Below are 18,956 nucleotides of genomic sequence, written 5' to 3'. Positions count from 1 at the left end.
GTCCTACTTAAGACAATTACCTCAATCCTCAGATATTGCTGCCACTAGGTACCGGGAAGTGACACAGATTCAGGAGAAATAATTGAAAAGTCTGCCAATCTTAGCAATATAAAACCAACTATGAAATTATACAAATTGGTCCTCTCAGTACTTGTATATAAATAAAACAAAAGTGTTTCTTTCTAAATAAATAATATTCAGGCAAAGGTATTATAAAATTACTACGGTGACCAATTAGAGAAACTTTACAAAATTAATAATAAACTACTATGGACTTAGAGGGATATATCTTCTTTAAGAGATCATCTCAGGACTTGAAACTCATCTGTCACTGTTCAGTGGGGATGACAGGTTGCTGTTCAGTGTCAGCTGTTTCTACTAATATCTGATTACCTCTTCCAGTTACTTTCCACTGGGAAAATCATGGTCTTTGGAGGCAGGCAAGTCTGGTTTTGCATTTTAACTTTGTGTTGGAGAGTTGGGTAATGAGTTATTTAATGTCTCTGGACTGCTTTCCTCTGTCTGAAATTTTAAATGGAATTGGATTAAATTTGCAAGTTAATCTAGTGAGAATTAGGATTTATATTGAGTCATCCCAACTGGAAGTGAGGTATGTTTCTACATTTACTCAGTATCTACTCGTCTTTCTCTATTTAGCACTGCGGTAAAGATTTGTCATTCTCTTCCTCTAGATCCTGCGCATTCCGTTGTCTGATTTCATTATCAGGGTTATGCTAGTTCCCTTAAAATGACTTGGGAAGTTTTCTATACTTTTTTTGCTCTGGAACAGTTTATAATACCCTTTGGAATTATTCCCTTCCTTTAAAGTTTGCTCATAAGATCATTTAAGTTTCACCCCTTTAGGGAGATGCTTCTTTAACAACTTTGTCAATTTCTTCTTTGATTTGAGTTCTGTTTAAGTTTCTTACATTTACTTGAGTCAAATTTTATAATTTACATTGTTCTCAAAAATGTCCATTTGGTTGACATTTTAAATACATCGGCAGAAGTGTGACATGGTATATTTGCTTACAATTCCTCTGGGGCTATAGGCTATATATATTTACAGCTTATTCTGACTGGAAATTTTGGTTTTTCTCTCTCTTTTTAAAAGTTGATTAGCTTGTCTGTTGTATTACTGTTTCCTTTTCCCAAAGAATGAACTCTTGGGTTTTTAAAATTTCTTCTTTCTAACTCATTAATTTCTCTTCATATTGTATTTTTTTTTTTTTTTGAGACAGAGTCTCACTCTATTGCCCGGGCTAGAGTGAGTGCCGTGGCATCAGCCTAGCTCACAGCAACCTCAAGCTCCTGGGCTCAAACAATCCTGCTGCCTCAGCCTCCCAAGTAGCTGGGACTACAGGCATGTGCCACCATGCCTGGCTAATTTTTTGTATATATATTTTTAGTTGGTCAATTAATTTCTTTCTATTTTTAGTAGAGATGAGGTCTCGCTCAGGCTGGTTTTGAACTCCCAACCTAGAGCAATCCGTCTGCCTCGGCCTCCCAGAGTGTTAGGATTACAGACGTGAGCCCCCACGCCCGATCTCCCTCATATCTTTGTTACATACTTCTCCATGTATCTCTTAAATTGGTTATATTGTTCTGTTTCTAAATTCTTGAGCTGAATGCATTAAAAAAATTCAACTTATTTCCATTCTTTTGTTTGATAATAAAGGTTTTTAATGCTTCTTTTTCCCTTTCAGATTTGAGCTTTTACATAATTCCTTAGGCATTGATAAGCATTTTCTTTACTTTCAAGTCATGATATAATTGCTATTCTGCTTTTTCCTTTGATTACAAAATTATTTATGAGTGTTTCAATGTATGTTCTCTTTTTTTTTTTTTTTTTTTTTTATTTATGCAGTCCGCTGTTTCTGAATAATGTATGTTCTCTTTACCCTTACTTTCAAAGCATTATATAATTGCTACTTGGATTTCCCCTTTGATTGAAGAATTAATTATAAGTGTTTTATACAAGTAGTTTTTTTCCTTTGTAACATTTAGAACATTTTTTTTTTTGAGACAGTCTCGCTTTGTTGCCCAGGCTAGAGTGAGTGCCGTGGCGTCAGCCTAGCTCACAGCAACCTCAAACTCCTGGGCTCAAGCAATCCTTCTGCCTCAGCCTTATGAGTAGCTGGGACTACAGGCATGTGCCACTATGCCCGGCTAATTTTTTCTATATATATTATTTGGCCAATTAATTTCTTTCTATTTATAGTAGAGATGGAGTCTCGCTCTTGCTCAGGCTGGTTTCGAACTCCTGACCTCGAGCAATCTGCCTGCCTCGGCCTCCCAGAGTGTTAGGATTACAGGCGTGAGCCACCGGGCCGGGCCTAGAACACTTATACTTCCTTGTCGATTTCTAGTTTTATTACATTTTGTTATGCTTGGGGGCATTTGTTGACATTTTCTTGGGCCTTACTACTTGGCTAAGTTTGTTAATTTCAATAGATGCTGGATAATAAGGTAGAGTGTTTGCTAGTAGGTGGAGTAAGATCTAGTCTTAAATCAACTTTATAAATGAGGCTATTCAGGATTCCTTGTTTTTGTTTGTTTTGCTTACTTGGATTGCCATTTTTCTCAATTTCTCTTAGGGGTTCTAATTGGTTTGTTTTACACATTTTGATGTTGTGATATTAATGTTCATGACTGCTATCTTCATTATAGATTCTTTCATTAGTACCAAATAGCTCACCTTAGCCTGTTAATATATTTTTTGCCTCAAACTATACTTTGATAATAATATTGGTTTTGTTTTTATTTCTTTGTGCTTGTATTTGCATGATATGCCTTTGTCTACTTTTTCTTCTTAAAAGCTATCTGGATAACATTACTATAATTGCTCTAGGAGACAGCTTATGTTGAGAACCTTTCTGGGACAAGTTTTATTTTTGAATAGATAGATTCTCCAGCTTACATTTTTTTTGTGTGTGATATGATTTTCCTTTCTTCTGTCATTTTATTGTTTCTCTTTTTTTATACTACTTTGCTATATCTTTTGTTTTCTTTTTGCTATACATCTTGTTTTTATTCTATAATATAAGTGATCACATTAAAAAACAAACTCTATTTGGGTGTGTATTTCTTTTATTTCCAGTGTTAAGAATGAAATGTTAACTTCTCCCTGAATAAGATAAGGAAGTTAGCATTCTTTACTTCCTTTTATTCCTTCCCCTTTCTCTTCCCTTATATTATTGGTTTAATATGGCATTTCATTGTCAGCTCCTCATTTTTTGTAAGTTTTTTTTTGGAGAGAAGATCTCACTCTGTCACCCAGGCTGGAGTGCAGTGGTATGATCATAGCTCACTGCAGAACTCCTGGTCTCAAGTGATCCTCTTGCCCTATGAGCTTCCTGCGTAGCTGAGACTATAGGCACGTGCTTCCCACATATGGCTAATTGTTCTTATTTTTTTGTAGAGATGGGGTCTCACTGTGTTACCCAGGCTGATCTCGAACTCCTGGCCTCAAGAGATCCTCCTGCCTCGGCCTCCCAAAGCTCTGGGATTATAGGTGTGAGCCACTGCACCTAGCCTATTGCTTTTTTTAAAGTTTGTTTTTGGCTCTTCAGATACCTGTATTCCACATTGCTTTTCAATTTTTCCCTTTTTATGTCCATATCTTTTCCCTCTGCCTTCTGTATGTAACAAGTTTGTTATCTATATGCATTTACACATATCTGCATTTATGCATTTACATGTCCAGTTTTTACCATTTCTGATGCACTTTAAATACTGTTGTTGCACTTTCATTTCCTTTTCTTTGGGTCCCATCTAGTTCCCTTTTTATTTCTGCCTCTCTCAACCAGTTTCCTCTCTGCTGTCACATTCTCTTATTATCTCTCTTGTTTGAATCCATTTTTTAAAGTTTTTATTGAAAATACAAAACAGATGCTGCCTAATTTTACCAATACTTTGCTCAAGATTTTGTTTTTCAAAATATGCTCATTCTTTGTATTTTAAGCACAATTTCCCTTTCTACTCCTCTCCTTTATAAAATCATTTTATAGGCTTTTTTTTGTGTGTGGCTTCTAATTTACTTATTCTTGGAAGATAAAAGTTCTGTCTAGGTCTGATATTTTTCTCATAATAAAATTGGATGATATTCCCTTTGATCTTACTTTTGGTTGGATAATGTTAGGGTGCTTATCTCAGATCTCATCGTGAAGGCTTTGCTGCGGGTTGGGTGAGCCAGTGTCCTTCGGGCAGCAGCTGGGAGAAAGCCCCCCACACCCCCTTAGCTGTATTTCCGAGCACTTTGCTATCTTGATTGGTGAAGCTGTTGGCCTTGGACCTGGCTTCCTTATGCTGCTACATCTTACTGAGGCAAGAAAGAGGCAGGTCCCTTCCTCTGCTAAACCAGGTTCTCTGTCAGGTGGGACCTGCACATCCCTAGGTCTCTACTTTGAAGTCCTCCCCTGTTACTGGTGTGTGCTGAGGAAGGACTATTATTATTATCATTATTATTTGCAGTAACAGCAATAGTATTATTAGTATATATACTTTACTCTGTTGCCTATCAGAATTGCCTGTTAAACTTTTTAAAAAAAATACAGATGTCCAAGCATGACTTCCAGTCTGCTGTTTGTGGCTGATTCTGAAATGCAGCTGGATTTGAGAGCCACTGGGTTACATGGGCCCAGATGGAGCGTTCATCACTGAGCGGTCCCATGGCCTGTGTCTTGCTTCCTCCGAGGGTGCCAGTTCTCCTCCAGCTCTTTCCTTGGAAACTTCGAGACCATGTTCCTTCACTTGCAAGGCAGGTTGCTCAGTAGCTCTCAGTGTCTTTCTTTCGCCTGGTCCCTTCTACACTGTGCGGAGCAGAAATGTCTTTATGTTTCTGCCTCGCGTATGGCAACCGACCCTTCTTTCCAACCCAGATGCAAATTTTGACCCATTTTTACTTATTCTCAGTCACTCTGTCAGGACTGGGCGTGGGAAGTGGGAGCCAGATGCCTGTGTTCACATTGCCATCTTCTCCTGAATTCCGACTGTAGCGGCTATCTTATGTGAAAACGAAAACGCGGAAACATTGCAGACTGCACTCTGCCTGTGTTCTGTTAATGCACAGACATATGCTCTATGGGGTATTTCTTAATATATACATTTGGTGCTCCTGAAAATCATATGCATACATGTGGCAATTTTCATTTCTGATGTCCTTATGAAATCTTTAAAAATTGTGGCGATAAAGGAGAGCACATATGATAGGTCTCCAAATTCTCTCTCATAAGTATATTTCTACATTTTCCAATTATAGCCAGAAATATTTGATTCTCCCAGCTAATTGCCTTGGCCTGCAAATGTCAATGACAGTGAAAATGCTGGAAACAGTTCTGATTTTGACTAGAATAATTTATTGTGATCATTATTACTTCTTAGGTAGCAGAGACTCCCATGGGAGAAATACACATTAAAGATAGTTATAAAATAGCTTCTTTCTGGTAGACATTTAACTTTTTCTCATTGGTAGTGACCATGCAGGCTTATTTGTTAGGAAATTTGCTTTTCCTTGAAAATTACCCGTATTACTCCTGGACTTTTTGTGATTTATTTAATTCATTAGTAACCAAACTCTCCTTTATAACTACATTAAGAAAATAAAATATTGTAGGAATGAATTAGACTGCAGGAGGTGTGAAATGACTTTTTTTCCATACAATGGTTGAAACAGTCTGCTTTCTGATTATTTTTTTGCCTTAGGATTCAGCTGAGTAGCTCTTGAAATACTGTCTGCTGTGAAAGCATATTTCCTCTTGCCTGGTCATGTACTTTCTGGTCATTTTTTTAGTTTGGAAAGCATTTGCCCTGAGAATTTTAACTCATAGCCTTTGATTTTTATTCACCTTTTTCCTTATTCTCAGACTTTCCAGCTACTCGTACGCTTACCTTCATGACATTTTATTATGGACTATCCAGGTGATAGGATTAACTTTCTAAAAATATCACAGCTTTATTAATTTACAGTCATTTAAAAGTATTTCATTTGATTCTCTCCATGACAGCCTGTGGCATAAGAAAAGCAAGCTGAGTTACTTGATTTCACAAATGAGGAAACTGAAGTTCAGGGGGTTCAGTGACTGAGCTGAGGTCATTAAAAGTAAGAAGTTGCAGAGCTAGGACTTGAAGCTAGGTCTGCTGATGCCAGATATAATGCTCTTCCTGTTAAATACCCAACTGGTTCTCTTAAGGTGTCAGAGTTTCACGTGTACTTAACCATGATGTGTTTTGCTAAGAGGATGCAACCTATCTATATGTTCTTTCTTTTCTTTTAGAAGATGATCTCTTAGAAGATGATGGAATTTTCAATATTTCAATATTTAATGAAACTTGTTTGAAATTGAACAGGCATTCTAGGAAAGTTGGATCAGAACGAATATACCAAGTAAGAAGATCTCGTATGCTATCTGTCGAAGATTGTGTCACTTAACAGTTTGGGTGATCTCCAAGTGAGGATCCAAAGTATTTAAAAATGAATGAACTCTAGACAGTTTGTGACTGTTGTTTCTAGAGCATATGTGAGGTGTGAGATGGATATGAGGGAACTAAATTGAAGAAAGACACTATATTTGGTGTTATGCTATCATTTTCCCTGCCTGGTATTTCACACTTATATTTTATTTTAGTGCATTTAATAATTGCAATTTATTTTGCCATCAAATTCACATTTGAGCATGGATTTTTAGGAAATTTGTTGCATGGCTATTGGCCCTCAATTTAATTTTTTTTTTAACATCAGAAGTAAAATTATATAAGTAAATTCAGGTGGAATTATTCAAGTACCGAAATAATTGTCATATATGAGAAAGGCGATTTTTCAAATCAGTAGAGAAAGGAAGGTTTTATTCAATAGATGATTCTAGGGCCACTAATTGACAACTTGGTTAAGAAAACAAATAATTCTCACTTCATAACCTATACAGGAATGATTAAAGAGTAAAATTGAAAAAATATTGCTTTTTAAAGTATGTTAGACAAAGATTAATTTATGTAACATGAGAAGCACTCTTAAATCCATTGGGAAAAAAGTGAACATTCAAAAGCAGTTTACAAGAGAGAAAATACGTATTCCCCAAATGCATGGGAACACGTGGTATGCCTCCCTAGTAAGTGGTCCAGAAGAATAGGGGACTGCTGCAAGATCCTGGGGGAGCAACTCCGCTGATGACACAGCCTAGAATGTGGCCATAGATGTGGGGGGCTGGAGTGGAGTGGAGGAAGTTCATTGCATCGAGCTCAAGGAGCTGTGAAGCTGAGTTTTGATGGCTCATCTATAAGGATCTTCAAGTTATCCAAGAGAATTCGAAAAGTTTGGGAGAGAGGAATCCCTGTGAACTAGGTGTCAAGGTCTCGGACAGCCGGGGAAGACTGATGGGGAAGAGTCAGTGATTGACAGTGATGAGGAGGGAGAGATGGTGGGATAGCCAATGACACTGGCATCCATGGAGACACTAAACACATGGGCATCTCCACCAGCTAAAACATGCTGACTGATCAAGGGCTGATCAGTGGAAGCTTCGCAAGAATTTTTCCCTATAATTCCCTATAGCTGCTGCTTGAGACGGCAATGGATAGAGTGTGATTGGGTGACAGGTGTGTTTGATGACTCTGTAGATCACAAGCTGTTTTCTCTAGAGCTCTAATAGGAAGGATCCAGTGAAGTACCACTGCACAGTTGCTTTAAATGCATCAGCTGGGGAAATCCTCATAAAGTTTAAGTACTCTCTTCTATGAGGCTTGTCCATAGATTCTTTACAATGAAAAGAAATTAAAAGAACTTTGCCCAATAGCCCCAGTTCAATTTCTTTCACTTGGGTGGGCTCTAAGGATTACTTTAGAATAGCCTGACATTTTATTCATCTGAGATATAGCCACACATTTTAAACTTAGCCTTATATCTGGTTATGAGGGAAATCCAATAGGATAGGTAAGGTATCTTTGTAAAGTCTTCCTCAGTTTAGCTTGTTAGTGTAGGAAAAATAACTCTGAGTGGGTAGGGTTAAATAGAAGGAACTTTCTTGCTTTGACTCTGTTTTGCTTGCAGTCTAAACATCTGCAAGCCGAAGGAAAATTTAATGCAATGCTTTTAATCTCGTGACAGTTTAAAGTTCTGGGTCGAAGGTGGTATCTGGATAACTTTTATCACGCAACATCCTTTAACTTCACAACGAGGGGACGAGCTCCAGTGGTGTGTCTGGATCTGTACCCGACAACTGATTATACAGTGACTATCACCCTGCGGGGATCTGCTGAGGAACACACAGCGAGAGTGGTGATAACAACAGCACCAGCTGGTAGGTGTAGACGCCTTTCTGTTTTGTACCTCAGGACAATAAGTTAAATATGTGTACTGAGCTGTACAATGTTAGGGAGCATAAATAATGCTAGTTGGGGAGTCAGGAGACTTGGGCTGTCGTTCTAATCTGACAAACTGTGTTAGATTTGTCTGGGGTTCAAGATACCTGAATCTTCTCACTTACCACTTCCCCACAGGGTTCTGGCACATAGAGGATATAGACCAAGCGTGGAAGGCTTTATTCAGAGCTCTCTGGGAATCCTAGATTGAGAATTCAGTGTTTTATTTCTCACCCACAATTTAAGACAACCGAGCCCTTAGGGTATTCATTAGGGGCAACTAGAACCAACTTCCAGGAGACCAGAAGTGTGAGCCACACTGTGTTGGGCACCGGCAGGACAAAGAGGCCTTGTGACTGGGCAGTATATAAGCGCATTAACTTGACATATAGAACGACAGTCTAATTATGGTTGGGCTCTTTAGAAACTCTTCCTTTGTGGCCTTTTGAGGAAGCCATATATTATAGAAGCCAGCTGTATTAACTCCACAGCGCCCCCTAGTGGGAAGGGATAAATACATCACTGTAGTTTCTTTTGTTCTTTAATCCTTTGGGTTTAACAGACAAATTTATGGGCAACCAGGAGAAGAGGCTGCCTCTTTGAAGGAAAACAGCAGAATAGGGTAGGTCCTACTCCTACCTCTCTGAGGCCTCTCTCTCATCTTCACTGCTGCCCTTTTTGTGTTCACCTCTGGGTGGACAGTTTAGAAGATTCTGAAATGCCTTGGATGCTAATGAGGGGCCCTAAGGCTGAAAATTTACTTTTTATTCTGTTTTTCATCTAAAATCGTGCCTGGCTGTCTTGCCCTATCTGTATCAGCAGAGGTTGCACAACAAGCACCTCATGACATCATAAACCTAACCCCCAAATGCATTTCCAGCTGCATAATAATGCTTGTAATTTAAATATGAATTCCCTCAAATTATTAAATTATTGGAGAAATTAAAATGTAGAAATAAAATCTACCTCCTTTTGCAAACTAAACCATAAATGCATTGGAGTTCCAAATTATTTCCTCCCCAATGTCTTCTCTACTGAGTCTCAGCCAGAGCGGTCCTACTGGAATGGAGAGTGTGTTTATCTGTTGCATCCTAGAAATCTTGTTTGTAATAGATGTTGCTCCTTCCATGTACAGGGGGAATGGCAAGTGCCAAAGTCCTGAGGCAGGTGTGTCCTTGGCATGTTTTAGGAATGTGAAGGAAGTCAGTGTGGCTGGAGCAGAGCGAGCTGGAGACAGTGGTGGGAGATGAGGTCTAAACTCTAGGTTGAGTATGAGGGAGGTGTCAAGTTCAGAAAGAAGTCTGTCATTACCTTCTCCTTCGCAATGTGGACCCTAAATTATTACTATTAAGTAAACCTAGCATGTCATAGTTCAGCCTCTATAGGTTACCAAACAGTCTGGCACCTACCACCTGTCAATTTAAATTTCGTTTGGGAACTCTCTTCTCATTAGGTTAGTTGGATTCATTCTGACATTATGCTTCCCATGTGTTTTTGCAATGGTGCCTCCAAGTCTTTCTTGATGCCTGTTTCAAGTATTTAGAACCGTTTCATTTTCGTTTCTCTCTTGAGCTCTATGTCTACCCGCCCTTTGCCATTGCTGAAGGTCTGTGTCTGCTTAGTGAAAGAACCTCTTTGTTTCTGGGCGGGGTACCCCACATTTATAGCAGGAAACTGTTCAAGTGAAATGCATCGTCTTACATGTCTCCTTCGCAATCTCAATTTCCTGCTCTTTTCTCTGAATTTCTCTATCCCTAGAAAGATCCAAGAATTGTTTTAGTTCTGAACTCCATAGGCTTCTATTATTGAGCGTCTGCCTCTGAGCCCTGATTCGTGGTTAGTAGGTTTCACTTTTATCTCCCGTGGAGAATTACCTTCAGCTGGTCTTTGAGCTGCTGTTGGGTTACTGGAACCTATATGTCCACGGGTCTGAGGTCCACAGAATCCCCTGGGTTAGTGGCTTTTCACCCAAGCCCCACCTTTCCTTAGAATTGAATTTCTAAGACTTAAAGCATCTGCACTTCTTTGATGGGAACTGAAACATTCCTTCCTGCCAATGTTTCCCTTTCTGCATCAGAGATAAGTCCCCAATGTTTCCAGCTCCTTCTGAGTATTCCTACTGTTCCAGCAGGTCCAGCTGAGCTTTAAGTCTTTATAACCTTCCGTCTAAGTTGCTTCTGTTCCTTGTTTATCCCCAGCAAGAGCTTAATACCTTTTGCTAGGTGTTAGTACTTTCTTTCCCTATATTTGCTTTTTGTTTTCAGAATTAGAATTTTGTTCTCCTAACATATTACTTTAGAATTTGCCTGTGAGTTGGCCATAGAGAGAGAATGATGCCAGAGAATTCTGGATCTGCCACAAACATCCGGTATTCAAATAAATTCTGCCCACCTTCACTTTTTTTTTTTTTTTTTGAGACAGAGTCTCGCTTTGTTGTCCAGGCTAGAATGAGTGCCATGGCGTCAGCCTAGCTCACAGCAACCTCAAACTCCTGGGCTCGAGCGATCCTTCTGCCTCAGCCTCCCGAGTAGCTGGCATGTGCCACCATGCCCGGCTAATTTTTTATATATATATATCAGTTGGCCAATTAATTTCTTTCTATTTATAGTAGAGACGGGGTCTTGCTCTTGCTCAGGCTGGTTTTGAACTCCTGACCTTGAGCAATCTGCCCGCCTCGGCCTCCCAAGAGCTAGGATTACAGGCGTGAGCCACCGCGCCCGGCCCACCTTCACTTTTATTAGGAGGTATTTATTTCTATTCAGTTCAGCCTAGAGCCCAACGCTGGGCTTGAACAATTGTCATCTTCCATGGACCACCCCCCTTCCAACTCCCTACATTTCCCAGGCAGGTGCCCTGATAGCCTGTGTCCCTCAACATGGCTCATTATATTATGGCACAATTCGGCATAGGGTGGGCAAGGAAAGATGCATGAGAAATGCCTACTCTCTGCTGATCTGGTTTGATTCAGGGGTAAGTTTTGGTTATTTAACTATTTGGAGGCATGACTGGAGTCCATTTCTTTCAAGTAATGTTTCCTAAATGTTGTTTTTCTCAACTGAGATTTGATGACTGTCCAGTGTCATTGAGCTTGAGAATGTTCTTTCTTGTAAGTACCCAGGGGGCAGTTGTTCTGTGTTGCCAGTTGAATAACAAGGACTTGTACCTGCATGGAAGGCTGCCTGTCTCTGCTGGAAGGTTGAGCCCAGGGAACTGAGCCAAGGGAATTGTTTCAATCTGTTCTGCCAATGAATGGGTGATTGAACCCTCAAAACTCTTCTCTATATAATACAGTCACAGACAGTTAGCCTGAAAAATTTCTTGGTAATTGTAACCAGATACCAAATTTGTCTAAAGAAAAATCTCAAAAAAATAACAGCTCTCAGCTTAGAACAACGTTATATCTTATTGTTCTCTCTAAGATAAACTGCTCACAAGGTATGCATCAAGGATAACTAAAATGATATCACTATTTATAGAGCTGTTAGGAAAATAGTAACTTTGCTTTCAGAATAGTTGATTTATAGCTATTCTGTCTGATGATATTTAGCTTGCGAAGCCAACTGTCTATTTAGGCTACTTCTAATTAGAGAGTTTAAAACCATATCATTTATATATGAAAGAATGTTTATTATTCAGTTCTTTAACAGAGGATTGCATGCATTTAGATATTTCTAAAATAGTGTTGGTAGACTTTTAAAAAATTAAAAGAAGAGGGAACAGGACATTTTTACCAGGGAATAAAGTCCTGGTAGAAAACCTTAACTCTGAAGGTGTCTTTATGACACAGGTTTTTTAACAGCGGGCATAATTTGAGATCTATGTTGACCTTATGAAACTTCCCCCATAACTGATTCTTGTTCACAGAATGAAAGTCCAAACAAAAGATGATAAAAACCATCAATAATTTAACATTGTTTCTGATGTTTTTCCACAAAATGATAAATATTATAGTAGTAGTCTGTGGTGGAAGAATTGTGTCTGAAGTCTACCTGCTTTTCTTATAAACCATTAGCCTGAGAAACCCACACTGGCAGTTGGGAATGTCAGAAATTGGCATATATTTTACATGGAATATCTAATCATCCAAATATGCCAAATATGGGGAGAGTAAATGGTTGTTCTTTTTAAAGGTAAGATAATGACCTTGTAGATCCAGCGAGGTGGGACCATATCCATTATCTTTACTCATAAAGATGAATAAGTTATTTAGCATTGGAGCCCTCCACTCCTAAATGGGCCCTAAATGGCTCTGAAGGCAATAGGTTCATCTTATTCTTTTCAGGACCTCCGTATTCTAATCATGTGTACAGACAAAGAGGCTCCAAGACTGTTCTCTCCTAGGCTGAAATCAGAGAAAAGATCGCTAACTTCTTAGTCTGAAATATTCATTAATACCATACAAAGGAAAGCTACCTGCAAGATATTCTTCTTTATATACTTGTAACTTTTAAATTTAATATAATTTAAAATTTCTCCCTTTCTTGCTCATGCATGTGCTCCCTCTCTCTTCCTGAAACATATGCCACTTGGTCATGGTGTTATTATTTTCTTATGGGGTGTTGGATGCTGTTCACTAATAGTTTCTGTAGTATTTTTGTACCAGTATTGACAAGTGACGCTGATCTATAATTTTCTCTCTTTTTATTGGCATTATCTTTATCAGGTTTAGGTACCAGTATTTTCATTGCTTTATAAAAAGAATTGGAAAAGTTTTTTCATTATTTATACCCTTGGGCAATTCATGTAGCATTGGACTATCTGCTTTGGGATGGTTTGGTAGAATTCATCAAATTCTATGAAATAATCTGGGGATAGGGATTTTCTGTGGATTGTTCCTTGATAACTTCTCAATTTTTCTTTTCTTTCTTTCTTTGTTTTTTTTTTTTTTTTTTTGAGACAGAATCTCACTCTGTTGCCCGGGCTAGAGTGCCATGGCATCAACCTAGCTCACAGCAACCTCAAACTCCTGGGCTCAAGCAATCCTCCTGCCTCAACCTCCCAAGTAGCTGGGACTACAGGCATGTGCCACCATGCCCAGCTAATTTTTTCTATATATATTAGTTGTCCAATTAATTTGTTTCTATTTTTAGTAGAGAAGTGGTCTCCCTCTTGCTCAGGCTGGTTTCAAACCCCTGACCTTGAGCAATCCACCGGCCTCGTCCTCCCAGAGTGCTAGGACTACAGGTGTGAGCCACCGCACCTGGCCAACTTCTCAATTTTTTCAATGAAAATGTTGTTCTGTTTAAGCTTTTTATGTCTAATGGTGTTAATTTTGGTAAACTGTATTTTCCTAGGAATTACTTTTTTTTTTTTTAGATAGTCTCGCTGTGCTGTCCTGGCTAGAGTGCAGTGGTGTTATCATAGCTCACTGCAACCTCAAACTCCTGGGCTCAAGTGATCCTCCTGCCTCAGCCTCTGAGTAGCTGGAACTACAGACATGCACCATCATGCTTGGCTAATTTTTTCTATTTTTAGTAGAGATGAATCTCGCTCTTGCTTGGTCTGGTCTTGAACTCATGAGCTCAAGCAGTTCTCCCACCATGGCCTCCCAAAGTGCTAGGATTACAGGTGTGAGCCACCATACCCAACTAATTTTTAAATTTTTTGTAGATATGGGGGTCTCACTATTACCCAGCCTGGTCTTGAACTCCTGACTTCAAGTGATCCTCCTACCTCTGCTCCCCAAGGTGCCCATCTAAGTTTTAAAATTTATTTGTATACTTGTCTACAAAGTAGTTTTGTTTAATTTTTTGAACTTTCTTCTGTCTCAGTGATAGTTCTCCCTTTATTTTCATTTTCTTCCCTTTTTCTACATTAAGTTAGCTAGTGATTTGTTTATTTTATTAGTATTTCTAAGATTTTGGTTTATTCATTGTATCTACTTTTTTTTTGTTTTCCTCTCACCATCAGGGATTAGCAGACTATGGCCTACAGGCCAAATCTGGTCTGCCACCTGTTTTCATAAATAAAATTTTACTGGGACAAAGGCAGAGTGCAATAGTTGTGACAGAACTGTCTGGCCTGGAAAAAACTTAAACAATGTACTTATCTGGCCCTTTGTAAAAAAAAAAAAAATTCACGGATTCTTGCTCTCCATCATTAATTTCTGCTTTCATAGTTATTATATCCTTTCTCATGCTTTCTTTTTCTTTAGAAAGGTGGTTGCATTATATTTTCATTGTAAACTGTGGCTTTTAGCATTAAAAAATGTTCTTCTTTGCCATATTTAATGCTTTTAGACTTGAATTCTTCTTTGATCGTGGCCCCTATTTTCTTATGATTTCCATTTGTCTGGTATACTATTGTCTGTCATTTTAGCCTTTCTGAATCATTTTGTTTTAGGTGTGCCTTTTGTATATGGCGTATAGTTGGATCTTCCATTGCAAGACAGATTGAAAATCTATCTTTTAATAGGCAATTTATGCCCATTTACAGTCATTGACAGGAGTGATATGTTTAAAAAGCCATGTCCCATTATTTTATGTTATTGCAACTTATATATATTTTCTGCATTTCTCTATGTGATTTTTTTGCTGTCCTACTTTTATTTATTCATTTTAAAGGAAGATTTATAAATATTTTTTCTGGTGGCTGCCTTTTTAAAATGCCCTGTCTCTTGCTTTCTTGTTTAACTTTTTATCATCTGGTTTGTCAGTTTTTAATAGCATACTTTAGCAATCACTTACTGCTTTCACGACATTTAATGAGTTTATTTTGTTTTTGTTTTTCTCTGTCACTTCCCCTCTTGATTTTTTAGTTGTGTTATTTGGACTTTATAGCATTTATATATCACTCCTCCACCTTGCCCCACATTTATTTTAGTCTTAGAGCTACAAATCAACACATTAAATGCTTACCCTCAGCTCTTTTACTGAACTTTCCCCAGTTGTATCTTGAATGAAACCCATCTTCTAGTACATTCCTTGAAAGCACAGTATCCCCTGAGTTCTTGCATGTTTAGTATTATTCCTTTATAGCCTTGATACTTGAAAGATAGCTTGGCTGGTTATAAAAATCTTAGTTCACATTTTCTTGATTTGAGTTCTTAAAAAGATTCAGTTCTTTGGTTGCCCTGATTTTTATGTAACTATCGAAAACTCTGTTGCAGCCTAATTCTTTTGCCCTTGGGTTGGTCGTTTTTTTGAGTGGAGACCCTGAAGATTTTTTTTTCTTCTTCTTCTTTAAAGTCTAATAGTTTTACTTAGATAAGTTTTGGGAATGATTGTTCTGGGTCAGCCTTCTGAGGTACCTGGTGTACCCTTTTAGTATTTCTATTCATGTCTTTTTATTTTTGTAATGTTATCTTGGATTATAGTTTTAAATATTAATTCTGTTTCAATGTTTTGTTTTTCGTCTTCAGAGACTTTAATTATACATATGTTGGATCTTTACCTATATTCCATTTCAACCACTTTATTTTTTTTCCTTTTTACTTCTTTTTAATCTAATTTTTATTCTTTTTGGTTGTGTTTCTGTACTTTTTAATGTCCCATATTAAATTTCATTCTAATCGATTCTTCTTCAGGCACTGTGACATTTAGTCCTTATTTCTGAATGATTTTGTATTTTCATTTCTTTCCTAAATTCAATAACTTCTGTTTAACTTCCTCTCTGTTTTTTGTTCATTTCTGTTGTTAATTTTTAAATTTTTGATTCAAGGTGTTTCCTTCATACCTCCGAATGCTTGTTTGAGGATATTTGTTTTGGTTTATTGCATGACAGGTTTTTTCCCCCTAATTTATGAGTCTTTTAAAAAATGTAGAGCTTTTCACAGGCTGAAATATTTTGATTATTTTTTTATTGTTTTTAAATGAAGACTGCCTTTGTCTATTAACTCCATGTACAGAATTGCTGGTGTAAGATGGTTAACAAGATTTCTAGGTTAAGAGTGCCCTCTTCTGTCATTGAGTGAAGCACAGTTTCTTTAAAGGATTTCTTTTGCTTTGTTTTTTGGTAAGGATGGTGGGCATGAGTTGTGTATTCTCCTGGTTTTAGATTCTCTTTTGCCTTGTAGGATCTTACATTTTCCTGTTGCTTTTTTTTGCCCCTTACCACTTAGTCTCCAAAGGGCACCTATTGCTTCCTCTCCATCCTCTTCTTTCCCGGAAGCAATCAGTGCCTTTCTCTTACCACCACCTGCCACCTCATGGGCCTTTTATCCTTTCCTTGCAGTCAGTGCTCTGACCGTACTGGGTCTCTTTTTCAGTATTTTCACAGTGAAGGTGGAATTTCTCTTTCTGGGCGTGCATCTAGCTCACTCTAGGGCCTTTTGCTTCTCTCTTGCACACAGTCCTTTGAGAGCCCTGACTCTCCGTAAGGATTTGTGGGAGATGGAGGGATCCCTTTGCTGGCATTTAGTTTTCTACTTACTGATAATTTAAATTTGTAGCGTTCTCTGTTTTCCAGTTATGATGACAGCATATGTTTTATGTTGCCTTATTTGCTCTTCTTGCTGATCTGAAGAATATTTTGGAAGATGTGGAGGGATTTAGATTTAAGGGCCAACGATTATCCTTGATAATTAGAACTCTGATCGATAATATATTCTTTTCGTTGTTGTTTGAGACAGGGTCTCAGTGTGTTGCCTAGGCTGGTCTTGAAACTCCTGGGCACAAGTGATCCTCCTGCCTCAGCCTGCTGGGTAGCTGGGATTACAGGTGTACATCACCTATAATATACTCTTAAGTGCTAACTTTTCCACCTCCATGTCTTTGTTCGTGCCATTTCTTCTATCTGGAACCCCCTCCCTTTTCTTCGGTTCATATATTTCCTCCTTTCATGATCTCCACTTTCCCTCCCAAGATGATAGTAAGTTTTCTTCTTTCTGAATTCCCATATTCTATTTCAGGAGAAAGTATAAGTAGTCGTTTGGTATGGTTCCTCTGGAGTCACACTATCTAAATTCAAATCTCAGATCTGCCACTTACTATCTCTGTGCCTTTGGATGAGTTACTTCACCTCTATGTGCCTCAGTTGCCTTATCTATGAAACTGGGAACAAGAATACCTATTAGTACGCCATGTATGTATTGTAAAGACTGAATGAATTAATTCATATGGAGAACCAGCATAATACCTAACATATAATAAGTGTCTATCAAATGTTAACTATCACTTAAAGTCACCCTATGACATTTATTATATACTTCCTTGGATTTTTGTTATGCTTACATAGGGTGTGACTCCTTTCCTAGAGTGAATGCATGTTATGGGCAGAAACCATGTCTTATTCAGAGTACTTATATTCCAATGGATTAATACAGTACCAGTTGCTTAGCTTTCTTCTTATTGCTGATTATTTACATTTAAACAATCAAGCATGCTGTGCCTGCCATTGTCCTAGACACTGGGAACACAGAGATGAGGAACATGTCTCTCCCCACAAAGGGCTTTGAATTCAATGTGGGTGGTAGACAAGATCAATAATAAAATCATAAAGTGTAATTGAGTTATTTGCAGGAAACTACAGAGAAGAGAAGAAATATTGATTTTTCCCAGAGTTGCTTCCTAACATTAATGAAGCAGAAACAAAGGCTCAAGGAATTTGATGAACTGGGAGCCAGTTTTTCTCTTTTCTGAGACATTCTTGCAGGTCTGGTTTTTCAACTTTGGGATTCTAGGTTAGATTGGCCCAGTGGGTGGGGAAAAAAGAAAGAGAGAAGGCAGAGTGGCCATTAAAAATGAATAAGAGGCCGGGGGTGGTGGCTCACGCCTGTAATCCTAGCACTCTGGGAGGCTGAGGCCGGCGGATTGCTGGATTTCAGGAGTTCGAAACCACCCTGAGCGAGACCCCGTCTCTACTAAAAATAGAAAGAAATTAATTGACCAACTAAAAATATATATACAAAAAATTAGCCGGGCATGGTGGTGCATGCCTGTAGTCCCAGCTACTTGGGGGGCTGAAGCAGGAGGATCACTTGAGCCCAGAAGATTGAGGTTGCTGTGAGCTAGGCTGACGCCAGGGCACTCACTCTAGCCTGAGCAACAGAGTGAGACTCTGTCTCAAAAAAAAAAAAAAAAAAAAAAAAAGAATAAGAGAAAGAAGATAAAATGGAATTATTATATATGTACCATTCTTCATTTTTTTTTTTTTTTTTTTTTTGAGGCAGTGTCTCACTCTGTGGCCCAGGTTGCAGTGCATGGCACAATCATAGCTGACTGTAACCTCGAACTCCGGGGCTCAGGTGATCCTTCTGCCTCAGCCTCCCGAGTAGCTGGGACTACAGGCACGCGCCACCATGCCCGGCTAATTTTTTCTCTATATATTTTTAGTTGGCCAATTAATTTCTTCTATTTTTAGTAGAGACAGGGTCTTGCTCTTGCTCAGGCTGGTTTCGAACTCTTGACTTTGAGCCATCCTCTGGCCTTGGCCTCCCAGAGTGCTAGGATTACAGGCATGAACCCCCATGCCCAGCTTATATATTATATTGTATTGATTCTCAGAGGCATATTTTTTCACATTTTGATATATGTGAAATCTTACAACTGTTATACAGTCAGTCAGGTGGCTGCCATGGACATAATTGTCATTGCCCTTGTGTGGATCAAATTGGTCATAGTTACTTATAGCATTGTCACTTCTTTTTAGTTATGGACATTAGT

General features: G+C 38.4%; 1 protein-coding gene across 2 annotated transcripts in view; it reads left to right on the top strand.

Moving 5' to 3' along the window:
- The window catches only part of SUSD1 (sushi domain containing 1), a 110,516-nt gene that overhangs the window by 53,164 nt on the left and 38,396 nt on the right, over window positions 1-18,956 (top strand). For both annotated transcript variants that reach the window (XM_012768928.2, XM_076008927.1), the window contains exons 9-10: window positions 6,276-6,385; window positions 8,102-8,294. In XM_012768928.2, coding sequence (XP_012624382.2) covers window positions 6,276-6,385; window positions 8,102-8,294 — 303 coding nt within the window. The remainder of the gene's footprint in view (window positions 1-6,275; window positions 6,386-8,101; window positions 8,295-18,956) is intronic.

This window comes from Microcebus murinus, chromosome 12, assembly GCF_040939455.1.
Source record: "Microcebus murinus isolate Inina chromosome 12, M.murinus_Inina_mat1.0, whole genome shotgun sequence".
NCBI lineage: Eukaryota > Metazoa > Chordata > Mammalia > Primates > Cheirogaleidae > Microcebus > Microcebus murinus.
The sequence above is the reverse complement of the archived record's forward strand: the minus strand, read 5'-3'. Positions and strand labels throughout refer to the sequence as shown.